Source organism: Aphis gossypii, unplaced genomic scaffold (assembly GCF_020184175.1).
Source record: "Aphis gossypii isolate Hap1 unplaced genomic scaffold, ASM2018417v2 Contig00429_ERROPOS248183, whole genome shotgun sequence".
Classification (NCBI taxonomy): Eukaryota; Metazoa; Arthropoda; class Insecta; order Hemiptera; family Aphididae; genus Aphis; species Aphis gossypii.
In genome coordinates this window covers 94,021-118,293 of record NW_026083100.1, presented here as the reverse complement: position 1 = coordinate 118,293, position 24,273 = coordinate 94,021, and the positions used below count along the sequence as shown (strand labels likewise).

At 26.7% G+C, this 24,273-nt stretch overlaps 4 protein-coding genes and 1 pseudogene across 4 annotated transcripts; 2 read left to right on the top strand and 3 right to left on the bottom strand.

Moving 5' to 3' along the window:
* Window positions 1–4,335: 4,335 nt before the first annotated feature.
* On the bottom strand, window positions 4,336–6,611 carry LOC126554080 (uncharacterized). Its single transcript, XM_050209189.1, has 9 exons — window positions 6,419–6,611; window positions 6,164–6,319; window positions 5,696–5,770; window positions 5,554–5,634; window positions 5,407–5,487; window positions 5,256–5,339; window positions 4,997–5,143; window positions 4,568–4,806; window positions 4,336–4,515 (listed from the first exon to the last, which is right to left on the bottom strand). The coding sequence occupies exons 1-9, from the start codon at window positions 6,609–6,611 to the stop codon at window positions 4,480–4,482; spliced, it is 1,092 nt and encodes a 363-aa protein (XP_050065146.1). The 3' UTR covers window positions 4,336–4,479.
* A 631-nt stretch (window positions 6,612–7,242) lies between these two features.
* On the bottom strand, window positions 7,243–8,337 carry LOC126554089 (uncharacterized). The gene has a single exon (XM_050209200.1). The coding sequence runs from the start codon at window positions 8,136–8,138 to the stop codon at window positions 7,314–7,316; it is 825 nt and encodes a 274-aa protein (XP_050065157.1). The 5' UTR covers window positions 8,139–8,337; the 3' UTR covers window positions 7,243–7,313.
* An 898-nt stretch (window positions 8,338–9,235) lies between these two features.
* Window positions 9,236–13,378, top strand: LOC126554079 (uncharacterized). The gene is made up of 3 exons (XM_050209188.1): window positions 9,236–9,248; window positions 9,311–9,760; window positions 12,984–13,378. Exons 1-3 carry the CDS (start codon window positions 9,236–9,238, stop codon window positions 13,256–13,258), a joined length of 738 nt encoding a protein of 245 aa, XP_050065145.1. The 3' UTR covers window positions 13,259–13,378.
* On the top strand, window positions 9,946–11,009 carry LOC126554090 (uncharacterized). Its single transcript, XM_050209201.1, has 2 exons — window positions 9,946–10,481; window positions 10,867–11,009. The coding sequence occupies exons 1-2, from the start codon at window positions 10,223–10,225 to the stop codon at window positions 10,962–10,964; spliced, it is 357 nt and encodes a 118-aa protein (XP_050065158.1). The 5' UTR covers window positions 9,946–10,222; the 3' UTR covers window positions 10,965–11,009.
* An 8,358-nt stretch (window positions 13,379–21,736) lies between the features above and the next one.
* LOC126554078 (uncharacterized) lies at window positions 21,737–23,196 on the bottom strand (annotated as a pseudogene).
* Window positions 23,197–24,273: the final 1,077 nt, after the last annotated feature.

Below are 24,273 nucleotides of genomic sequence, written 5' to 3'. Positions count from 1 at the left end.
AGAAATTTCAATCGCAGATATATTATTAAAACCCGGTATATCAGTCAGTATATCCACACTTCTCACTGCACTATTAAAAATGATTACCTACTTATTATAAGTTATAACACTATAATAGCGTATAAATAGTTAAATATATGAAATATGTGTCAACCACATTATTATTTTTAAATAAATTATAATATTATATTATTATATTATTTAACTTACTTTTTTATTGGAGAACTAAAGTCAGCATTAGCAGTATCCTGATCGATTTCTCTCACAGTACTTTCAGTACTAATTAAATATATAAAAAAAAACAATATTATTATTTTAAATAATATAATACCATATTATATTTATATAGAAACTAGTATGAATTATATTATGTGCCATAAGTGGCGTAGAGTTCAGTTAAAAGTTTTTTAAGCTATTTATATATAATTGAACATTTGAATTTTTCGATTTTTCTAATGTATTTTTTTTTTCGAAATGGCAATAAAAAAAGTTTAGGCAGTCTGAAAAATGTTATGAACATTTTTTCGAAATATATATTTTTACGAAATCGTTTAAATTAACGATTTATCGTCTTTCACCTGATGTTAAGGTTGGCATTCTCTTTACACAATTTTTTTTTTTTTTAATTTCGATTAAAAACATTTTGGTTGAGTCGAAACATTTGAAAATGTACCAAATACAGAGTTCGTCTAAAGCTAGTTTTACAGTGATTCAAAAAACTATCAAAATACATAAGCACAACTTTTTTTTTAGTGCTTGGAGATGAAATACCGAACAAATAATCTTCGTTTAGAAACATTTTTCACATAGAATATCTTTGCATTCAATTTTAACACATCCAATATAGTTATTTACTCTATGACCGAGGTTCACTCCACCCTTACTATACAGCACAGTGAGTTACCGGTTATATATTTCTAATTAGGTTAACATATTAGTGTATAATGTATATTATAAAAATTAATGCGAAAATTTCAAAATAATATCTTTATTATTTCATTCAATATTGCATTTTTTGTCTCTCTTGAAAAGTTATAAAAAGTGGACTTGTCCCCTTTCTGCTGTTAGCAATTTATATGGCCAATAATAATGTTATTTTTTTAAACACTATTTAAAATTAGTACTACTATAATACGAAGTTATAAACATATCAATTTAAAACGTATATAATCAGTAATCACCTACTCGGCGCAACTGTGTACAAGTCATCTAGTATTTTTAGAAACGAATTTAGTACATATGTAAAAAATTTAAAACAATAGCTAATTTTAGAGAAAATAAGTATGTACTTACCTTACAGTTTTACATAAATCCAATTTAAAATTTAAAAGGTACGTACCTGTCCTACATATTTGTCATAATGTCATATTCATAAGTTGGACAGACATTTGTAGACTACTCTAATAATTTTATACAAATCCAAATGATGACACTATAAAATACTTACGGTCGCTTTTTACCGAGTTTTTTCATACGCAAACCTACTTTGCCAGTAGATCTTTTTTTGGATCGAAATTTTTTTGGTGACATTTTTATATTAACAAATTCTGCAATGAACTATGAAGTAGACAAGTCGATGAATAATTTATAAATAACAAGGTACTATACTGTTCACTAGACAAACATTCAACTAAAAGCGACTTATTGTCTGTTGTATATGCTAAATGCTTGTCCTTATATTGGTATAGTAAAAATAAACCAAAATTAAATTATTACATATAGAATCCATAGATATAATATTATATTCATTATTATGTCTATGATTGAAAGTATTCCAGGAAATTATTACGGGCGCACTAAATGCAGATAAGCGCGCGGCGCCGCGGCCCAGATCCGGACTACTTTATCGTGGTGGGGGAAATCGTGTTCGCTATTACAACGACCGTAGGCAGCAGCACATTACAGCCAAAAATATTTAATAAAATTGAAATGTTTATACAAAAACTGTTTCGCGAGGGAAAGAACCGAGAAAGCTACAGTTATAACTAAGAAACGAAATTTTCACCATATAAAAAGGAGAATTTTGTCTGTGCAATGTCGTTTTTATTTTTTTGATATCAGTTATACAAAAAAAGTTCTCACTGTTTCAAAATCCGTTATTTTTCTATTTTTTTAACATGAATAATTTTTTTTCTATAAGTGATATCAAAAAAATAAAAACGATATTGCACAGACAAAATTCTCCTTTTTATATGGTGAAAATTTCGATTCTTAGTTATAACTGTAGCTTTCTCGGTTCTTTCCCGCGCGAAAGGTTTTTACGGACGAATTTACACATGTCAAACGTCCTCTTAAAGGAAGAGTGTTTAAAATACCTTCTATTAAATCCTGCTTATCAACAGTATTTCCACAGAGAGCATATTCCATGAAAGGTAAAGCTAAACTTATTGGTAGGTAGTTAACATCTCTCCAACCTACAAAGATAATTTTAGCAATTGCTAACCATTTATCCTATTGAAAATTATGCCTGATAACTAAAATTTTCCAGTGACATCCAGTAGTAGCCATTTCATAAAAGCTTGACTAAAACTCTGACAACACATCTTTAAAAACACCTCCGACGTCTACTGCATTTTCCGAACTTCCATTCGGCAAAATTAACTCAAATTCTAATCGAGAAGAAATGTGGTTCATGCCCTTAAATGCTTCTATTAATTCATTAAACCTCTATGAAGAATCAATTTGGATGTTTCTATTTCATGTTCTGCTAGTACATCAAAATAGTTGTGTTCATCAAGAGTATTATAGAAATGTATGGGTTGTTCAGTTAGTTCGACATTATTAACGGGTGTTGGTGGGGATGATGTGAATGATTGCAAAAAGGAAGTAAATAAATACAAAGAACTTTGTATAAAATTTTCAAGTATTTTGGTAGGGCCAAAAAAATTTTATCGACCCTTCAAAAAAATTTTTCAGAAAAATTGAAAAATTCAGTTGTCTATAAATAGCTCAAAAAAACTCAAAATATTTTGAAAATTAAATCAAGTAAACAAAATGCCAATCTAAATAACTGGTAAAATTTTCAAGTATCTACGACTTATACTTTTTGAATTATAACAAATATCAAAAATCGTTTGAGGCTAAACCGTTATTTAACGCGGTTTTGTAAAAATTTAAATTTAAAACACTCTTAAAAATTTTTTGTCTGAATCCGGTAGTTTTTTTTACAGATATTTGAAGAAAAATGTATGGAGAACCTTGTACCAAATTTTCAAAACTTAGTTATAAAAGAAAAAATTTTTATGATTTTTCAACTTCAAAATTACTTGCAAATTTTCGCGTTTTCGACAGATTTCGTAAAAATTTGAACTATAAACTCTTATAAAAAAAAATTGTGACTAACGAATTTTAATTTTTTTTAGCTACAATAAAAACAACTCATAAGGAGCCTTGTATTAAATTTTCAAAACTTTTTGGTCATCCAAAAATTTTTTATCGACACTTTAAAAAAAATTTCTCAAAAAAATCGAAAATTTCAGTGGTCTATAAATAACTCAAAAAAAGTCAAAATTTTTTGAAAATTTAACTATATATAGATACCATTGACATTAATATTTGGTGAAAATTTAAAGTATTTTCAGTAATTAGTTTTTGAATTACAACCATAAAAAAAATCGATTTGGTCGAAAACTGGTTTTGAAAATTGCCGTTTTTCCGTCATTTTTTTTTTTGTTTTTCTCGATTTTTTTGAAAACTGTTGGAAAATATTCACTTTTTATCTCTATAATGCACCAAGGATATTCACTTTTACATCGGAAACCACCCCCATAGTTTGAAATTGGAGCATTATTTCGACTAGTTATGCTGTACACAGACACACAAAAAAAAAAAAAACACACACATCATTGTAAAATCAATACATTCATCACTTCGTTCAGAATCTAAAATAACGAAGTTAGGCAAGTTTATAACTGCTCCGTAGGACATCACATCATTGTGCAGGTGTGTAATGTATAATGTTTAATAGGTAAATCCAATGATACATTATAGTATGATGAAAATATTCTGAGCGGAGACAGTATATGAATAATATTTTAAAACTATATATTAATTAATAAATTAGTATGGTTATACTTATATACTATTGTATAATATGTATTTGCATTATTATAACAAGAAGGAATAAATATTATGGTATAAATTAGTTAAATAAATATATCTTAACATTTTTTTTTTCATCAACTATTTACTGTTCTGAAATATTAAGAAAAAATTATTCTTCATGTTTTTAATTGTTTGGAAATGTTTAAGTGACATATTATAATTATTTTTCTGATCAAGATATAATATAAATAAATATATTCACTCTAATTCAAAGTTAACATAATATAAAAATTCACAAATATAAAACTTACCAATTATTACTTTATTTATTGCCGTCAAAGAAAAATTATCTTTCTTTCTTAACCCATAATATGTGAATCCAAGTAAAATATGATCATCAAAAACTTTTTTTAACATTTTATATATCATATTTTGTTACGACTTTCCTCCAATTCTTGCGAGTTCATTTACCTATATACAATAACAAATAAAAATAAAAAACGATTTATAAATAAAACCTTACAACTTGTTTTCGAAAATTGGAATCACTTTTAATTTTATTTTCCATATCGTTGAGACCATCATGGTCAGATATTGGCCAACTAGAAACAAAATAATCTATTTCATTTGCCCATGAATCGTCTACTTGAGTTTTGTTTTGGATATTATTAACCAACTTAATAATCACTTGTTGAGTATCCGAAATATTAGAAACTTCAACTTTTAAGGAAGTTAAATATTTCAAAATAAGTTTCTGAAAATGTGTAAAATCAAGCCATTATTAAAACATAAGTGCCTAGAATAATTCAAAACTACAATAAGATTATAATTTATAAAGTAGGTACTATATTGAATTAGTGTATTACTAATTGTGTATTTATTATATATAAGTAGGTATAAACTATACCTATATACTAAATTATAGAAATTGTATAAAAAATATTTTGCTTACTTAAATGTTGTTCATTGCTGTTCACTAAAGGAGATACACTTGGTGTATTTATTACATCATTGGTTAAGTATGCAACTTGAACATTTTGAATATCTGCTTTATTTTGGTGATTACTTGTTGAAGGTGTAACATTTTGTGTATCTGTAACTGCATTGGAAGACAAAGAATTAATTGAAAAACCATATAGATTAGGTATTTATAGAATAGTATTATTAGTTTTATTATAATAGTAATAAATAGGTATCTTAAATTTGTATACCTTTCTGAAAAACAACCCTGCTTGGTGTAGTATATTTTTTGGAGATAGGCGTAATATTCAATGTTGAACTTTTTTTATGTTCATCTAATAAAAAATATGTAACTGGAAATATTAACATGATACTTAAGTTTAAATAAATATAATATAATACCTAGACATATACCATGTTGGTTTAAAGTTGCAGAATTAACTGCAGTCAAAGTATCATTATTTTGCTCATCATTTTCAGAATCTAAACATACATATATCAATATAATTAATGTCAGTTTTAACAACAGAGCTTTAATCTTACTCTTACCATAGTTAAGTATACTTTTTTTGGAACAGTCAGCTATTGGTAATTCATAATTTTTGTCATTATCACTATCATCGAATAAAGCTAAAAAAAAATTAAATTTATACATTATTATATTATAATGTATTAATTAAAATAGTTTTACATTTTTCTGAGCTTTCGTCTGTATCATAATCTGACAAGTTACTATTTGTGACAGCTACTAATTTCAGTGCATTATCTTATTTTACTTTTTTGAAATCTATGCAAATAAATAAATATGTGTGATGAAAGAACACACCACAATATGTCATTAGATTTAAAACTATAAAGGAATGTGATCAAGCACCCAAAATATAATTAAATAAATACTGCGTATAATATAATAAGATTGAAATTAAGATATTTTAGATTTTTATTCACTATAATCAATATTAAATGGAGATTATAATTGAACATTAAGCTAAAATTTAATTTTTTTTAACTGAAAATAGTAATTAATTTTGAGTAAAAGTAGCTTATTAATTTTATTTTAAGATAGTTTTAATTTAACTTATAGTTAATTTTAGTTAAATACAGATCATCTTAAAAGAAAGAAATTCTATTAGGTACATAGTTATAGTAAAAAGTTTACTTAGTTGTTCAGATGGGTTTTTAGATGATAAACTAATATCTTTTCTTTTTTTTTCACTTGTATGCTTATTTGTTTTAGTTTTCTTATCTTCTATATCTGATAAATCCGAAGTATACATGGCTAATTTTACTTTTTTTACAGCGTCAGCTAAGGAACCTAAATTTTTAAACATACAACAATTATAATTATATATCAATACAAACACTAATAATAATATCCATTATTTTATATAATAGGACACATCATAATACTTACTTATATTATTAGTCAGAACACGACAGCTGAAATATGAAAAATCAAATTCATTTGACTTTTCTCTATTATTCCTTAATCTATCAGCTGATGAGTCGTTGTTTGGCCAAGCACATTTGGATTTATTTTTATTTAACCAATGTGTTGGAATTGGTTCAACAGAGTTATCAGCATCAAAGTGAACTATTGACCACATATTTATGCTGTGAAGCGGGTAGAATCATTTTATAATTAAAACTGTCAGTGTAATAATATAGTTAAGAGTGTAACGGGTAGTGTATTTATGTGTAAAGAACAATGTAAAATATAATAATAGGTATATAGGTAGGTATTTAAGAATTTGAGGATAAGAAATCAAAATCAAAGCCTCTTCTTTAGGTGTTTATTGGAAAAAAAATGGTACCTATACCATAAAAATTAAAAATGTTTTGTTAAGCATTGTAAGTGTATTAAAAACTAAAATAGGTAATAAAAATGTTGTTGGGTAAAATATGTACATAATATTATATAACTGTATATAGATAACACTAACATAAACATTTGGTGAAAATTTCAAGTATTTACAGTGATTAGTTTTTGAATTACAACCATATAAAAAAATCGATTCGGCCGAAAACTGGATTTTCGTGAAAATTCTCGTTTTCCGTCATTTTTTTGTTTGTTTTTCTCGATTTTTTAGAAAACTGTTGGAAAATGTTTACTTTTTACCTCTATAATACACCAAGGATACCACCCCCGAAAGTACCCAAAAACATCCTATAAAGCATTAAAAAAATAAAAAAAACATATAACTACCCTCAAAATCTACACTTTATTCTTCATACATAAATATTATATAACATAAATACTCACAAACGAATTTAATATAATATACCATACATTAAGTTTTACATATAATTTAAATGAATTCATTTTGCCATGAAACTGATCCAGCTGTAGAATTGAAAAAATCTTTGAAAAGTTCTCTTACTTGAAATACTGGTTGACTTGCATTTCCACCTTGCGTTGGAATGTTTTGTAATGTTAAATCTACAGTTAAATTGGAATTTTCTTCTCTATTGTATGTTATCCTGCCTTCATTAATCTTAATAAAATTATGCAAAATACAAGTAGCTAAAATTATGTTGTCAGCATTTTCAGGTTTTGCTTGGATTCTTCGATTAAATATTCTAAATTTTTGTGTCAAAATCCCAAACGTATTTTCAACAACTCTTCTTCCTTTACAATGACGATAGTTGTATATTCTTTTTGAACTATCATCGAGTTGTTTTCCAGGGTAGGGTCTCATCAGATATTCTTTTAAAGGAAATGCCGCGTCTCCCAAGATTACATATGGTGCCTCATTATTAGTTCCAGGAAGTGCAGTATCTGGTGGAACATTCAGTTGTTTTCTATTTAAGCCTTTTCCTAGTTTTGAGTTCATAAAAATACCTCCATCACTATTTCTACCATACGCACCAACATCTACTACAATGAAATTATAATGTGCATCAACAAGAGCCATAAGTACAACTGAAAATATCTTTTTATAGTTGAAATAAAGTGACCCACTTCTTGGTGGTGCTTGAATCACTACATGCTTGCCGTCCAATGATCCAATGCAGTTTGGAAAATTCCAACATTTCCAAAACTCATCTGCGATTTCTCTCCATTTTTCTGTAGTGGGTAGTGGCATAACTTCTGGCATTACATTTTTGACTAAAGCTTTGCACGTATTTGACATTATTTCATACACTGTTGAATGCCCCAAACGATAACTATACGATATTGTTTTAAAAGAATCGCCCGTTGCTAAAAATCTGAAATATTAGTAGATATTAATTTTACATTTTAAGTTTCTACCACTAGTAATTTTAACAAAAATAAAAATATAATTTTTGATTTCGTAAAAATTTTAACTTAAGGTAAATTTATTTTAATTTTCCAACGCTCAATTTCTTTTATAATTATTGTAAACTTAACTTGTAAAAAATCTTGTATTTAATTTTCAATTCTTAGCTAATTAAATAATTTTTTTTTTATAAATTTTCAACTACAAAATAATTTTCAAATATTCATCATTTTGAAGAAATTTGTCAATATTTGAACTTCAAACGCCAAAAAAAAAACTTTACCTATGTATTCTTATAATTTTTGAATCACAATAAGACTTACTTATGAGGAACTTTGTATTAAATTTTCAAGTATTTTGAGTCGGCCAAAAATTTTTTTATCGATATTTATAAAAAATGAAATAAACAAAAACGAATATTTAAAATGCCTATAAATAGCATTAAAATAAGCGAAAAATTTTGAAAATTAAATTATGTAAAGAAAATATCAATCTAAATAACTGGTGAAATTTTTAAGTATCTACAACTTATACTTTTTGAATAATAACAAATATTTAAAAATATAGTTTGTTATCGTTACGCAATTTCGTAAAAATTTAAAATTCTAACGCACTTAAAAATTTTCCTATAATAATGGTTCGAGTTTTTTCTTAGGTACTTGAAGGAAAACTTATGAAAAATGTTGTGTTTAATTTTTTAACCTCTGATATAAATAATAAAACTGTAATGATTTTTATGCTACAAAATACTACTTGCAAATTTTCGCGACTTTAACATATTTTGTAAAATTATAACCAAATCGATTTTGTCGAAAAATGGTTTTTCGTTAAAATAAGTTATATTTCAGACATAAATAAAAATAAAAATTATTAAGTAGTTAAAATTATAATAATATGTTAATATTATAAAAAATAATAATATTATTAAAATAAAAATAGTATAATAAATAATTTGATACAAATTTTTAACACTTTTATTGATATTTAAAATGAATTTTTCAAGTCTTAGCTGAAATTAAGTTAAATATTAATTATTAATGTTTCATTGTTAATCTAATTTTTAGCTAATACATGTAAAGCAAGATGGAGTAATATAAGAGATCAATACAGGAAGACCTTGAACAAACAAAAAACTTCAAGTGGTCAAGCATCGAAAAAATTGCTTAAATATAAATATGAAGACCAAGTCAACTTTTTGAAACAACATTTCCAAGAAAGACCAACGATTTCAAGTATTGAAAGCAATAATTCTGAAGAAGATAATACGTATGAAGTACCAGATACATATGTGTCTGCAGATAATATTATAAATAATTCTGATCCCGAACAATCTTTTAATGCTACATGTGTGTCTACGCCAACACAACGGCGTATTCAATTTGATTCAAGTACTAAACAAAAAAAAAAAAAGGAAAAAGAAACAGCATTATCAACGTTGATGAAGTATTTATTAGAAAACAGGAAAAGCTCAGAAAATACTTCACAAAAAGATCCCATAGATGCATTTTTGATGGGCATTGGGGGGATCGCGGTGAATTGTTCGCGAACATTTGATCGCCGGTGAATTGATCGCGGGTGAATTAATCGTGAATATAATTGGTCGCTAAGATAATTGATCGTCAAACGAACAATTTTAGATTTTTAATTTTTTTTATTATAGTAATTAGTAGTTAATATACAAGTAGTTAATATTTAATATAGGTACACATCCGAGTTTTATGTTTATTATTTTAGAAGATTCAAATACTTTTATTTAATTTTAAATAACGCACAGTAAATCCAATTTACAATGTGCAGATTAACAGATGTAATAATTGTATATAGGTACTATTATATGATGTACACACGAGATAATTAAACTAGCGTGGCAATAACTTAGATAAGCTTATACGATCGTTATCGACTTATCCACTTATCGTCATCTATATTCCAATGGTCGTACCAATTTGTCTTTACATACTTGCATTTGTTAGTCCATGCTAGTACGATATTGTGTGTGTTTACTGTTTTTTTATTTTATAATAATGGAGTTCAATAAGAGTGAAAAAGGCAAAGATAAATTAATTTATAACGACTATATGTATACTTTTGAAAAATTTGGAAACGAAGAAAAGTCAATATGGAAATGTGACCAATATAAAAAAATGAAATGTAAAGGCCGTATTCATTCTCTTAATAATGAAATACTTAAAGAAATACAACATAATCATGTACAAGATTGTGGAAATATTGAAGCTGCTGTAGTAAACCGACGTTTTAAGTATAAAAACGTAGTTCCGAAGTCCAGTGACCTATGACTATATCACGCCACTTCATAGACGTAGATCATCCGATTCTCCATCACGGCATGTTCCATATAAATATGAGTCCTCATCATAGATATAATTAGAGTTAGTTAAGAGTCAGTTAGACTAAGTCAGTGTTGTCACTTGCTCTCCGGTAGCTAAATACTTGTGCTTACGCTAACGAAAGGCTTTTCATTTATTGTTTTAACAAGTTAATAAACGTATCAATTATCTTATTAATTTATTGTTAACTTATATACCTCAACTCTCCAACCTACGACGGAACGTGCATTCGTCGTAAAAGAAGCGTGCATTAACTATCACTGGTTACTACACTGCCAAAGCCGTTAATTTGATTAAAAATATGGCTACGCAAAATGTGGATTTAAGTACTCGCGCTGTAATTAGCTCAGCTTCGACTTCTGTAAGTTAATATTAAATAATTCTTTCTCAGTATTTATTGTATATTTTAACTAAGATTTTTTTATAAGTATTTAAAGTTCAAATTAAAAATGCGAAAAATGCAAAATAAAATGCACTTATAAATGGTTTTTTATTTAATTTTTATATTTATATTGCAGATTCTATAGGATATTATAAAAATGTGTTTATTTAATAAAAAAAAATTAAAATTTTGATTGAATTTGAATTTTATGTGAAACTTTTTTAAAAATTTTAAAATTTTAAAAATTTTTTTATAAAAAACAAAGTTAAAATATGTGAATTATCGGAACTTAATTAAAAATACCGGAAAATGAATTTAAAAAGGAAAATCTGCGGGCCGGGAACATATAATAATAATACGCTCGTCCGGTCACCAAACTGCTTTGTACGCTGCACTCACACACCGACCCGACCTGTATTAAGTGTGTATTTGTGTATAACGATAATAATAAATGTGTACCTATAACTATAATATAAAATACCTAAAATATAAATACCTATAAAATACTATAAAATATATCTATATAATTAAATTAAAAATGTATGGTTTTTTTTTTATAATTGGATAGTTGACAAGTGCTGCTGCAGGGTAAATGCCATCAGTGTATGTCTTAAAGAGAACAGTACGTCGTATTCGACAAAAAGAACAAGCCGCTCCACCTAACCTGAAAACCTTTTTTATTGTTTGACAGTGGTCCTGTAGAAAATAGAATTTTAATTTTCTCCACCCAAAAAAACCTACAACTTCTACAAAAATGTGAACACTGGTTTGCTGATGGAACTTTTTCTACGTCACCAAATTTACTCTACCAAATTTACACTGTTCACGGAATTCAATTTAACAATGTTTTTCCATCAATATTTGCATTGCTACCAAATAAAACGGAAACCACATACATTAATTTCTACAACGCATTAAAAACATTGAACGAATCATTAAATCCAAAATCAATTATGGTTGACTTTGAAAAAGCTGCGATTAATGCAATTCAAAGTGTTTTTACCAACACATCAGTTCGTGGGTGCTTTTTTCATTTATCGCAAAGCATTTGGAGACGCTTGCAAAATTTAGGATTCCAAAAAAGGTACATGGAAGACTCGGAATTTGCTTTGCAAATTAGAATGATGGCAGCACTTAGTTTTGTACCAGAAGAAGATGTAGAAAATGCTTGGAACGAACTACTGGACTCAGAGTTTTATTCACTGAACGAAGAAATATTAACACCTTTGACAAATTATTTTGAAGATACATGGATTGGGCGTCTTGATCGAAGAAATCGAAGGAAACCAGCATTATTTCCAGTGACGCTGTGGAACTGTCATAAATATATTTTTGAAAATATCCCCCGGACCAACAATTCTGTTGAAGGGTGGCATAATGGCTTTGCATCTAGTTTGAACGCATGTCATCCAACTATATGGAAATGTATAGATTCGTTCAAAAAGGAGAAGAGTCTTATGAAGTTACAAATAGAACAACTAATTGCAGGAATGACGATGGGTGTTAAACGGAAGTACAAAGACCACGCAGAAAAAATTATAAAAATATGTGACGACTATCATAATAATAGTAAAATAGACTTTTTAAAAATAATAGCCCATAATTTTCAACTCCAACTTTAAATAATTATAAATTAAAATGTATGATTATTAATATTATTATTATTTTTATTTATATTATTATTATTATTTTTTATACTTGACGACTATCATATTAGAAGTAAACTACAAATCAATTAAAATGTATAATTATTAATATTATTATTTTGTATTATTATTATTATTTATTTATTTATTATAATTTTAAATTTACTGTGAGAAACTTTAAAAACATAAAACTCGGAAATATACCCAATATTGCTATAAAAAAACTAAAAAACTAAAAATGTTCGTTTGACGATCAATTATCTTAGCGACCAATTATATTCACGATAAATTCACCCGCGATCAATTCACTGGTGACCGATTCACCGGCGATCAATTGTTCGCGACCAATTCATCGGATACCGCATTGGGGCTACTATGAAGACATTTGATCCTTTTCATGCTAATTTAGTGAAAACTAAAATTTTCGCAGCAGTCCAAGAAGTTGAAAAACAGCAAATCATGCATAACCAACGTCTTATGTATGATCAACCTTCTCAAAATAATTGGTTTTGGACTCCTCCGCCTTCTTCTGTCACACAAAATGTACAAAATAATCCTCAAAGCAACTCTAAAACCTTCGAACTTGTTTCAGAAACAATATCATCTTTAACCGATAACAGTGGGATACCGTATTAGTTTTATAACTACAACAGACAACAGTAATGTTTTTATTTTATATAGGTAATTTACTATTACTTACCTATAAAGTTCTTTGTAATATTATATTATTTGATATTTTAATGGTAAAAATATTTTATGTGCAATAAGTTAAATGCAGTTTTATACTTCATGTTTTTTGATATGGTTATTTAAGTACTATAAATATTTGTATTATACTCTTTTCTTTTTATTTAATTTTTATTAAATGTTAATTTTTTATCATAATTATATAATTTTCAAAATAATTTTATTCACAATACATAACTAAACAAATAATTTATATCTATTTTAATTACAAATTTTGCTTTTCTAGTTGATTTTATAATTATATTAGGTTTCCCATAAATTTTTCTAAATACAGTTTTAAAATGTTGAAATATTTCTTCTATTATTATAAAATTAATAATAATAAAATTTATTATTATAACATAATATTTCTTTTTAAATATAGTTTTTAAGAGCTATTAATGTACTTTTTACTACTTATAATTATATTTGTTAGTGGTTATATAGTATTTTAATATTAATATTATTTTTACTTTGATTAATATCATCATTATATTTTTTTGAAATGTTTGTTTTATTAGAAAATAAAGTCAAAGTTTAACTTGAGTTCAAAATAACAACAGTATGTTTATGATTTATTTATTTTTTTACCTTAAACATACAGCCAAACGATGCCTAGGTGGTATGCATTTCCTAAAAGTGTCTTGTTTTTGTGAATCACTCTCAATTTTTTTAAGTAAAACATCGAACGTGTTCATTGACATTCTGAAGTATCCATAGAATTTGGTTTCGTTATCAATAAGTTCTTTATACAATGTTTGGAATTCACCTTCAATTTCACGCTTATTCCACGCCGAGTGAACCCAATACTTACGGGGTGCTTGATTATTTCTTATCTCGTCTGCATCAAGCAATAAAGCTATTATAGCAAGTTCTTCGTTAGAAAAATCCATTTCAATAAGCTAAAAAGTTCAATAAAAATGAATTATATACTATTACATATTGTAATAATATTTAATGAATAATAGTTATAGAAATAATGACGTTATTAGGTAATATAATAATTACTTACCTAAAGGTTACTTAGGTTTTACCACAGATATATAAAAATACTAGATAGACGACTCCCTATTCCTACAATGTAAAAATTATGAAGCCTACAAAATGGCGGAAATTCTCTTATCTAAGAGGTGAATGTTTACAAAATATATGTTATGATAAAGTGATAAACCGTAATAATGTTATGGCGGGAAACAAAACTATTAAAAATGTATTAATAATATGTAATTATAATAAATATAATTATTATCTTAAATTCTATTATTATTTTAGTTAATTAATAATAACATTAATAATATTATTTATTATAATAAACGAGAAATACAATGCAGATAAACATGTTTAATAAAAAAGTTTAAAGCTTATCCAATACACACATGCTTGAATTTGGTTGATCTGAGTTCATTTAATAAATTAACTAAATATAAAAATAAACGTTTATGTTCCTAAGTCATACTACAACATAATAATGTAAACAAAGAGAAAGAACAAATAATTTAATTTAATATAAAAGAAAATAAACTAGGTGAAGGCTGGAATTTACTTGTATTAACTCTAAACATAGGGTGTAATTAAATCTGCAACTCATACGTTTGACTAAAAGTTAAAATCTTAAACTCATGATTCATTAAATTAGTAAAATTCAATTTGCTTTTATTAAGAATGATTTTGATTAATTAATTTTAGTTGTTACCCATGCCAAAATACAAATATTATAACCTATATGAATAAATCAATTATGCAAGACCAAAATAAATAATTATAATTATAATACCTAACATATTAAGGATAATATATGATATGATACATAGATTGCTATATTATACACATTTTTATTATCATACCAATCTTTTAAAATATGATGCACAATGATTAGCTCTCTTAAACAAGTAGGCATCTAATTAATAAATTTTAGTTTTTTATAGTAATGTGCCATAAGTAGTATTCTTTTTACAAAATGGTTTATTTTTGCTGTGCTTGGCAGTGCAACAGAAAAAGAGTTGCAAATAATGGTATCCATTTTTTTTCGTAAGTATCATTTTGAAAATTGTTTAAATAGAATGTATAGGTACATTATCTTTTGATTTTTAGTTTTCCTTTCTAAATAAAGAAATAACAAAAAAGTGGATAGATGCAATATAAATAAAAGGATTTGTTCCTACAAAATATAGCAGAGTATGCAGTACACATTTCACTCACTCAGATTTTAAAAATATTAATGGGTAAAGTTTACACTTAAAAACTGATACAGTTCCATCAGTTTTTTCTTCTAAAAATTGTTTGAATTGCAAAAAATGTTTAATGTATACATAAACATTAAAATATAATATTTACTTCATTATATCTTACTTTGAACAATATATAAACACATAAGAAAATAGTATTTCAAAAAGTAGGTAGGTACTTATTAATAATTTATATAACTGTTTAATAAGTTAATAATATGAGTTATAAAAATTAAAAATCATGATCTTAGAATGTCTATTGTCTAATATTCATATGATAAATATTAAATTGATAACAATGATATTCTGTATCAATGTTGTGAATATGTAAACATTTACCTCTTAGATAAGAGAATTTCGGCCATTTTGTGGGCTTCAAAATCATTTCCAAGTCGGCTATCTAGTATTTATATATATCTGTGGGTTTTACTTGTTTTTAAAACAAAAATTTTAGGTTAACTTCACTCAAAAATACGTAAGCAACTAGCACGTGGTTACCAATTTTGAAGTCCGACTTCGACTGATGACAAAATATTTTATTTACCCGGACGGGGCTATAAATTCATTAAATGATTAATCATTATTTGTATAGTATTTGGTGTAATTTATGAACATATTAAGTACAAACCCGGAGGCAAAGAGTAACGTTAAGCGCTGTGCCTCTAAGACGTAGTGATGTTATGCCCGTTATGGCCTTATGAGTTATGGGAGAGAAATAGAGAATAACATAATATTGCTGTCAACTGAAAAACCGGCGTCCATTAACGTATAATATACTATATTTTCAGCATTTTTTATGGGTTTATTGGTAGTTGGTATTAATAATATGATATTGACTATAATATTGATAAATATAATATAGGTAATACAAATGTAATTTTTAATTTATAAATATTATATACATAATTACCTATATATAATAATATTATATTTATAATAAATTATTGATAAACTTTTTTAGATATCATATGAATATTAGTGACAATATATTCTGTATGTGTTATTAACATGATATCCAATGAATATTCTTAATAAATCAGATATTTGATATCTTATTTCTGATATTTAATAGATACACCGTAAATATGTTGTAACGTGGTCGGGGATGACCCGTTAAATATATGATATTCAGGGAAGAAGTTGGTTTCCTTTGAATATAAGTTAACCGTAGCTAGGGAGCAAATGGTACTCAGGGTACAAATAAATGTGGATTGATCCAAATATTTATTAATATATCATCAAGTTTATTCTTACCCAAATAAAACGTTTACAAGTCGTAGGGCTGGCTTGGAGTTCGTGTTCGCTGGTGTTAACGCGGGGAACTAGCTGTCTCTTACATATATTATTATTTAGCCGTAGATTTGCAATAGTTAAATATGAGACAGCACAGGAGGGGCATAATGTACATTCATCATAATATATTTTACATGTTTTGGTCTACGATACACATACATATATATACCTATATACATATATGCACGTATACTATATAATATATAATATGTGTAAGTATATAATATGTACCTACGGTTGTATAATATTATTATGTTTATAAATAAATATGTAACAATCGTTACATTACTCCCCTTCTCTTTTTTTTAAAAAAAAAATTTAATTAATTAATTAATTACAATTTTTACAAGAATCTGAATACTATTTACATTTACATCATTGTTACGAGATCGCCGTTATAATATACATACACTGCAGCACTTATATTTATGTCCGTATAGTTAGTTCATTTTTCTGTGCTTTGCCAGGCTTCACAAATACGGTCACACGCATTTTATATTTTTATTATTTAGTGAACGCCCTATATCTATTTTTATTTGACTCATCAGTTTCTGATAGTCGTGTATGTATATAATAACCTAACGAATCTACGTAATATTTTGTAAAATTCAACAACATGTTTTTTTTATCATTGTAAAATTTCGGCTAGTTTCTAACTGACCTTGTTATTTTTATTATTTACGAGAACCCTTTCCCTTTCTTTTAATAATTACCGTAAGTATTCTTTTTCCCATATTTTTTCTTACATATATATATACAAACCCATATTATATACATTTACATCCCATAATGAATCTATAACAAATTTACATTATTTTTTTTTTATTCAATTTTAATCAGTCGAAATATCATTCTTCCTGAAACCCGTTCAGTCGAATATTAGAAATGTCCATTTCCATGGATGTCACCAGCCTTTAAACCTGTGTTGAATTTAGAGATGTCTGTTACCATTGTCTGTCCTCGGATTGGTGTACGGGTATGACCAGGGCCGGACTGGTCCACTGTACTACTGTACTACAGCACAGTAGGCTGCAGCCGCGGCAGTGAAAAAATCTTTACTGAAATTACAGAATAGTGAACAGATTATTTGTTTATAGCACCTTGGTACCTAATTATAATTTTTAAATGATCTCAAGGTACGATTATAGAAAACCTTAGTATATTATAAAATATTTATACTGAAATCAAATCTAGTCTGAATCACTGAATCAGCTTTTGGCAGTAAACTTAGTATTTATCGTGTTTAATGCATATCATATAATATTATGTATATTGTATATATAATATATTTATACATATGTGTAATAATAATTAACATTATGACAGATGACAAAATAAATAAATTCCTAAACAACCTAACCAGTTTTTTGGTTTTTTTCATAGATATTTTCATAGATATCTATGGCACCACGGTGTAGAAGATAATATCTTCTATACCGTGATGGCACGATTAAAGATCTATCTATCTTCTATGGCTATTTATTATCAAAATAATATGTATCCCATGATTCCCGATCTTTGCGATAGATCTATAATCTACTGATTGAAACTATGTAATATATTATATACTTATACATTATTACATACAATTCAATCTTTAAATCCATATACTCTCTCTTCCATTATCAATTTATTCACATAATCCAACATTTACGAACTGTTTTCATGCAACCGGGCACATATTAACCAGCCCTATGCAACTCTCGTCTTATAACACGATAATAAATGTGCCGTTAATGTCCGGGACCCGTCAGGTGGCGCGCTCTACTTGTCAAAGTTTGTGATTGATAAAAAAAAATAATGTGGAACCATATTACCTATATTATAATTTTAAATTTATATTTTATATTTTATAATACTATCGTCTATCATAATAAATGTCATTCTCATTTACATTATATACCAAATACTTTATACACCGTATAATGTATAAAGACTAAAGTATTTTGTAGTATTAGTACGTGAAGAGAAAATAACAAGAACTAGATCGTTTCAAAGAATAAGGAATAATATAACAACAATTAATTGAGGAAATAAGTTTTTCAACAAAGCCAGTACCTAGGTACTCAGAGAAGAAAATATTAATTAAATAAACACAACATTATTAAAAGAGTTCTATTTCTTTTAAAATTCATAGCATAAATTAAAATTTATTATTATATATAGTTTAAAAGTTCTAAGAAGTACAAAATTTGGATAATTTTTTTTTTTTAGCATTTTCTTTCACTTTTTCTTGATTGGATTGTCTTGTATATTGTCTTAAACGCATATTAATATAATATTTTATTGTAAACGATATTATATAGTCTTTATGTTCAATACATGGAAATGTGAAAGAACCATACTGAGTAATCAAACCTTCAATAATATCATCAATAACTGTATTGCTATTCACATGTTTCATAATTCATCTTCAATAGCACTTATTAAGTTGTACAAATATGGGTTTGGGTGTTTTAAAACCATCTCTGCTTTTAATATTTGTAAGATCAGCTTCTGGTTTAAAATTTGATAACACAGTAAATGCTGATTTACATTTTATGCAACTTGATCTCTTAGTTACTTGATGACTTAAGTAGCCTGCCACATAGTACTTCAAACAGTCAACAATAGGCGCAATGGAATAATCGTGTTCAACAATGTCAGAAAATTCCCATTCACCTTGATTTACAAAGCCATCAAGTTTTTTTTTGTAGCTTTTCCAATGCTGAAGGTTCTGTACTGGTATAAATACTTTGTATATCTGATATTTTTATTAGATGACTACTAATATCTGTTTTTTTCTACAGTACAATTTCCGTACTTGGGAGGTTTCAAGATGGCAATACTTAAGCACTTGTACACTTGCAAAAATGTAGGGTGGATGGTGGTCGTTTGTGATCCTGTTTGCTCCAGAAGAACCCATTTAAATCACGACGAAAAAAATAAGTAAAATATTAATAATAGAATATATATAATCTTAAATCACTTTAATTTTAATATTTACATCTAATAGGTTTTAAGTAATATTTTACTGTATTATAGGGAAATCTTGTAATTATTTATCATGTATTTAGTTCAATCAAATTTTCTATACATGTAACTTATCACAAACTAACTCCACACCTTCTGCCGTGCTTATGGTAAAATCACAATTCACGTTCGGTTATAATTCCAAATATAAACATTAAAGACCCAGTTATCTAACCATTAAAGAACGTTAAAGTAAACCAATAAAGGTATATAAAATAAAATATTCACATTATACAATATTAAAATATTTAAATCAATTTTGTTATTACATCATAGAAACACAGACAACTAAAAAACATTTAATGGTTCAATTGACAATATAATTATAAAACAAAAAACAAAAAACAACAACCAAAGGGTTCATAATAAATTAATACAAGCACACAAAAAGCCAAGCAAAATACAATAAAAGCCACATTTATCAACCACATAATTTTTTGATTTTAGATGGACTCCCTGACAGGACTTTAGCATTGAGGGCATCAAACATATCATTAAAAACAAGACAAAAATTGATTGTTGCATCACAATTTTGCATTTCTGCAATTTTATGTTTCCTATAAAATGATAAACCATCAGCTACTGATTTGCTAAGAATCTAAAATATAATTTTATTATAAATTTGGATGATAACTTTAAAGAAAAATTGTGAAGGTAATTTTCTAACTTGTGTAGCTAAGCGAACTCTCATTTTTAAACAAGAATTATTTAAACTGATATGATTAGCTGTAATATTCGGACAAACCCTTAATTGACTGCTACAATTTTTTTTGTCTTGTTCATGTAAAGTCACAAAATGCTCCCACTTAACATAATTTTCATTTGGATTAATCTGAAATTTTTATATTTATTACACAAAAATGAATTATTTAAACTACTACTAAAATATAAATTATTTTGGCATAGGTACTTTCAGCTTTTTGTTGTTGTATAATCTATTTCTCACACATTTGATTAAATGTGGAGTGTCTGAAAAAGCAAAGAACTTTCTGTTTTCATCTACAAAGTGTTCTGTATAAAAAGTAGAAGAGTTTAATTTTCCACTAATACCAAGTTCTGTCCATACACGTCTGTTTGTTTGAGCTCCATCCGATACAAAACCATGGACGTAAGCACCTGACTTTTCTAAAAATAATACGGCTTTAATTATTAATTTTACAAGTGTTAATCCATTTACAGGTCCTCTCGATGCAAATACTCCAATTGGTTGTGTATACGAATCAGCAAGAGGTTGGAACATGAAGACTAATCCATGAGTAGCTTTGGAATTGATATCTACTGCTGTTGGAAGATTATCCAATTCTTCACTGTCTTTGCCAAAATCGATTAAACCTGTATAACTCAATGTCTTAGAATTGACAGAAATGCTTTCCCTCAATGATATTTCATCAAAGATGAGAAGTCCATGTTTTTGAAAATTATTTTTAGCAGACAAATGTTTCTTAAACAATTCAAAAAAACATTTATCAAATCCACACGTTGTGGGAATTTGTGCTAAATATTTTCTTATTGTCCTGACACAAGGTAATGGTAACAATTGATTATTTTTAAAAATGCATACCTGCTGGTGATCGTATATGCAATAACATACACAGCATGATCCAATCTTCGGTGTAGCGATTTCCTTTTGGATTTTTTCTATTAGATGATGCAAAACATTTCTTTAATTATTAAAATTTGGTTTTGTGGAATTTTGGACTCAACATTTTTTATTAAAACAGAACCATCTAAATTTTCAAATTCTTTTTGGTAATTTTGTACTTGCAATTTTAATTTTTGAAGCTGGGTTTTTGTTCTTTGTTTTATTTGTCTAATATTCTTTATATTTTTCCTTAAAAGTTTTAATTTACTATGTTTATTAGGTGTTGTCTTAATACATATTCGTTTACATTTGCTTGTATTTGTTTCCCTTTTTTTTCTTTTCTTAATAGAATCTAATATAGAAAAACAGAACTTACATTTTGTTGTTTGTGTAGGAGTATTCAAAGAATTATCATGGAAACTTGATGGTAAACTAATTAGTAAGCATTTTGAATGATGAAACTTTTCATCATTATCAAAATGCCAAGCTGTATTAGGTTTATACTTCAACAATTCTGAAGGAATAAAAGTACCAGTACAAATAGTAGCTTTGGAAAATTTTAAAATAATATTTTCTACTTCATGAAGATCTAAAATTATATTTGATGTGAATTCAAGTTTCTCAATGTTAACTTGGATACTGTTGAATAAAAACAGTTTAACTGTGGCCTGCTCATCAATAATTACTGCCTTTTCAAAGTATGGTGTTAAATCGTCTTTTAATAAAACTTTACAAAACATTACACTTTTTTTGTTTGCAGGAGTTATTCTTTGCCAATTTGGAGGAAAATTAATAGATTTAGAATCAAAATAAATTGTTTATAAATTGTATTTACATCATCAATATTTTCAACTGGTGAAAATAGTTCTTGGCAATTTTTTTTTGCTTGATGCACAACTATTCTTGTAGCTACTCTTTTGTTAGTGTACTGTTTCTAAAATAATGTCAATTATTAAAAAAAATTAATACCATGTTTATTATTATATTTAAGTTTGTGTTAAATGTTAATAATTCAATGTTGTTATAAAATACTAAATAAAGCAATCAAAAATAAAATTTTACAGGCAATTTTATTGTTTTTTTTTTTATCTTAAATAATGTATTTATTATTATTTTACAATACTGTTTTTCTATAATTTATTTCTGATTAAATTATTTATGTAGGTACCTACTTAATAGTATAATCAAAATTTGTTTTTTCTTTAATATAGGTACCTTCTTAAATAATTTAATATACTTATATAAGTTAAGTACTATTTTTAAAAAGTATCCTTATGTAGTTATGTGTATTTAGAATATTTTTGCAACAGTTTTATTAATATTTACCAGTTCAAAACTATCAGATTTTAATTCTAGATAATCAGGTGAATTTTGTTTTTAAGAGGCAAGGCCATAATTTCATCAACACTATCATCGATACTAGTAGGTCTCTGGACTAGTAGGAGAGTAGCTCCTTCCTTTAAAATTGTCTGCAAGAAGAATATCTTTTAATTTATGACATGATTTTTTTTAATCATTGTCATAAATACTTACTCTAGAACTTAAACTACTATCTTGCAAGTTACTAATAACATGAGTTTTTAAAACCTCTTGGGGAAAATGGGATTGGCATACTCTGTCACCAATAAATAATTTTTTGTTTGTTTTGATGTCCAACTTTCAATGCGATTTTTAGTGACACGAAATGTAGGTACATTTAAAGTAGAACAATCGCAAAATGAACATCGTTTTGGCATTGTTACAACTTATAAGTTTATGATCACAGTAAAAAAAATAATTATGTATGAAGGTATAAAATAATGGATGGCTCGATTAATTGTCTAGAAACTTGATTAATGTACTCACTACTCAAGCCTCAATAGTATATATTGCACTTATTGCAGAGACAGATATATCTCAGAATTTTCTCCCCCCTTGACCCACCTTTTTTTTAACTATTTAACTAGTTTTATATGGTTATAGTGGTGCTTTTTTTCTATTTAACACTCTATGTCTCTATCATTAGGTAATACAATTTGGAGCCGTTTTGGCATCGACAATTTTAATTTTATCTCCTAAATAAACTATCAAGTTTCACAAATAGAGCGCGCCACTCGACGGGGTCCTGGACACTAAAGGCACATTATTAGTTCACGAGTCACCAGACCTAATAGTCTAAGGCCGTGATATTAACTATTAAGGTCTATATGTTTTGTACATAGAGTAATATTCTATCTCTATGTCTCTATGTACCTAATTACTCTATGGTTTTGTACTAACGGCGCGAGAAACTAGCGTGCATAATAATATGATAAAGTAAAAAATAAAAATGATATTATGATAACACGTTGTCGTTATGTCTAATGGACGTCCACTGACCGTTTACTGTTCAGATTAATTCGTTGTTTTTCTATGTTTATTACATTTGTGTTTATTGTTCATTACTAATTATTTTGTTATGCATTTTATTTTTATTTTGTTTTTGTAACAAATAAATTACATTGAGAATGGATCCTTGTTTAAAAAAAAATGTTACTAATAAAGTATTCAAAGGCGGAGCTGAAAAAAAAAGAGTAAAAAATGAATTACAATTAAAAGTTGCTGCAAAATCATGCCAAAAAATAACAAATATGTTTGCAACAAATCAATCAAAACCAGTAAAGGTAAAAATATTAATGAATGAGTAATGACCAATCTATTGTTATTAGTTATTCAAAATTGAATGTTTCTAAATTGCAGATTACTGCAAATAAGATCATATTATTGGTTTGTTTTATATTTTTAATTTTTTGCATAGGGTATTAGTACACTACAAGATGTAGTACCTACAAATA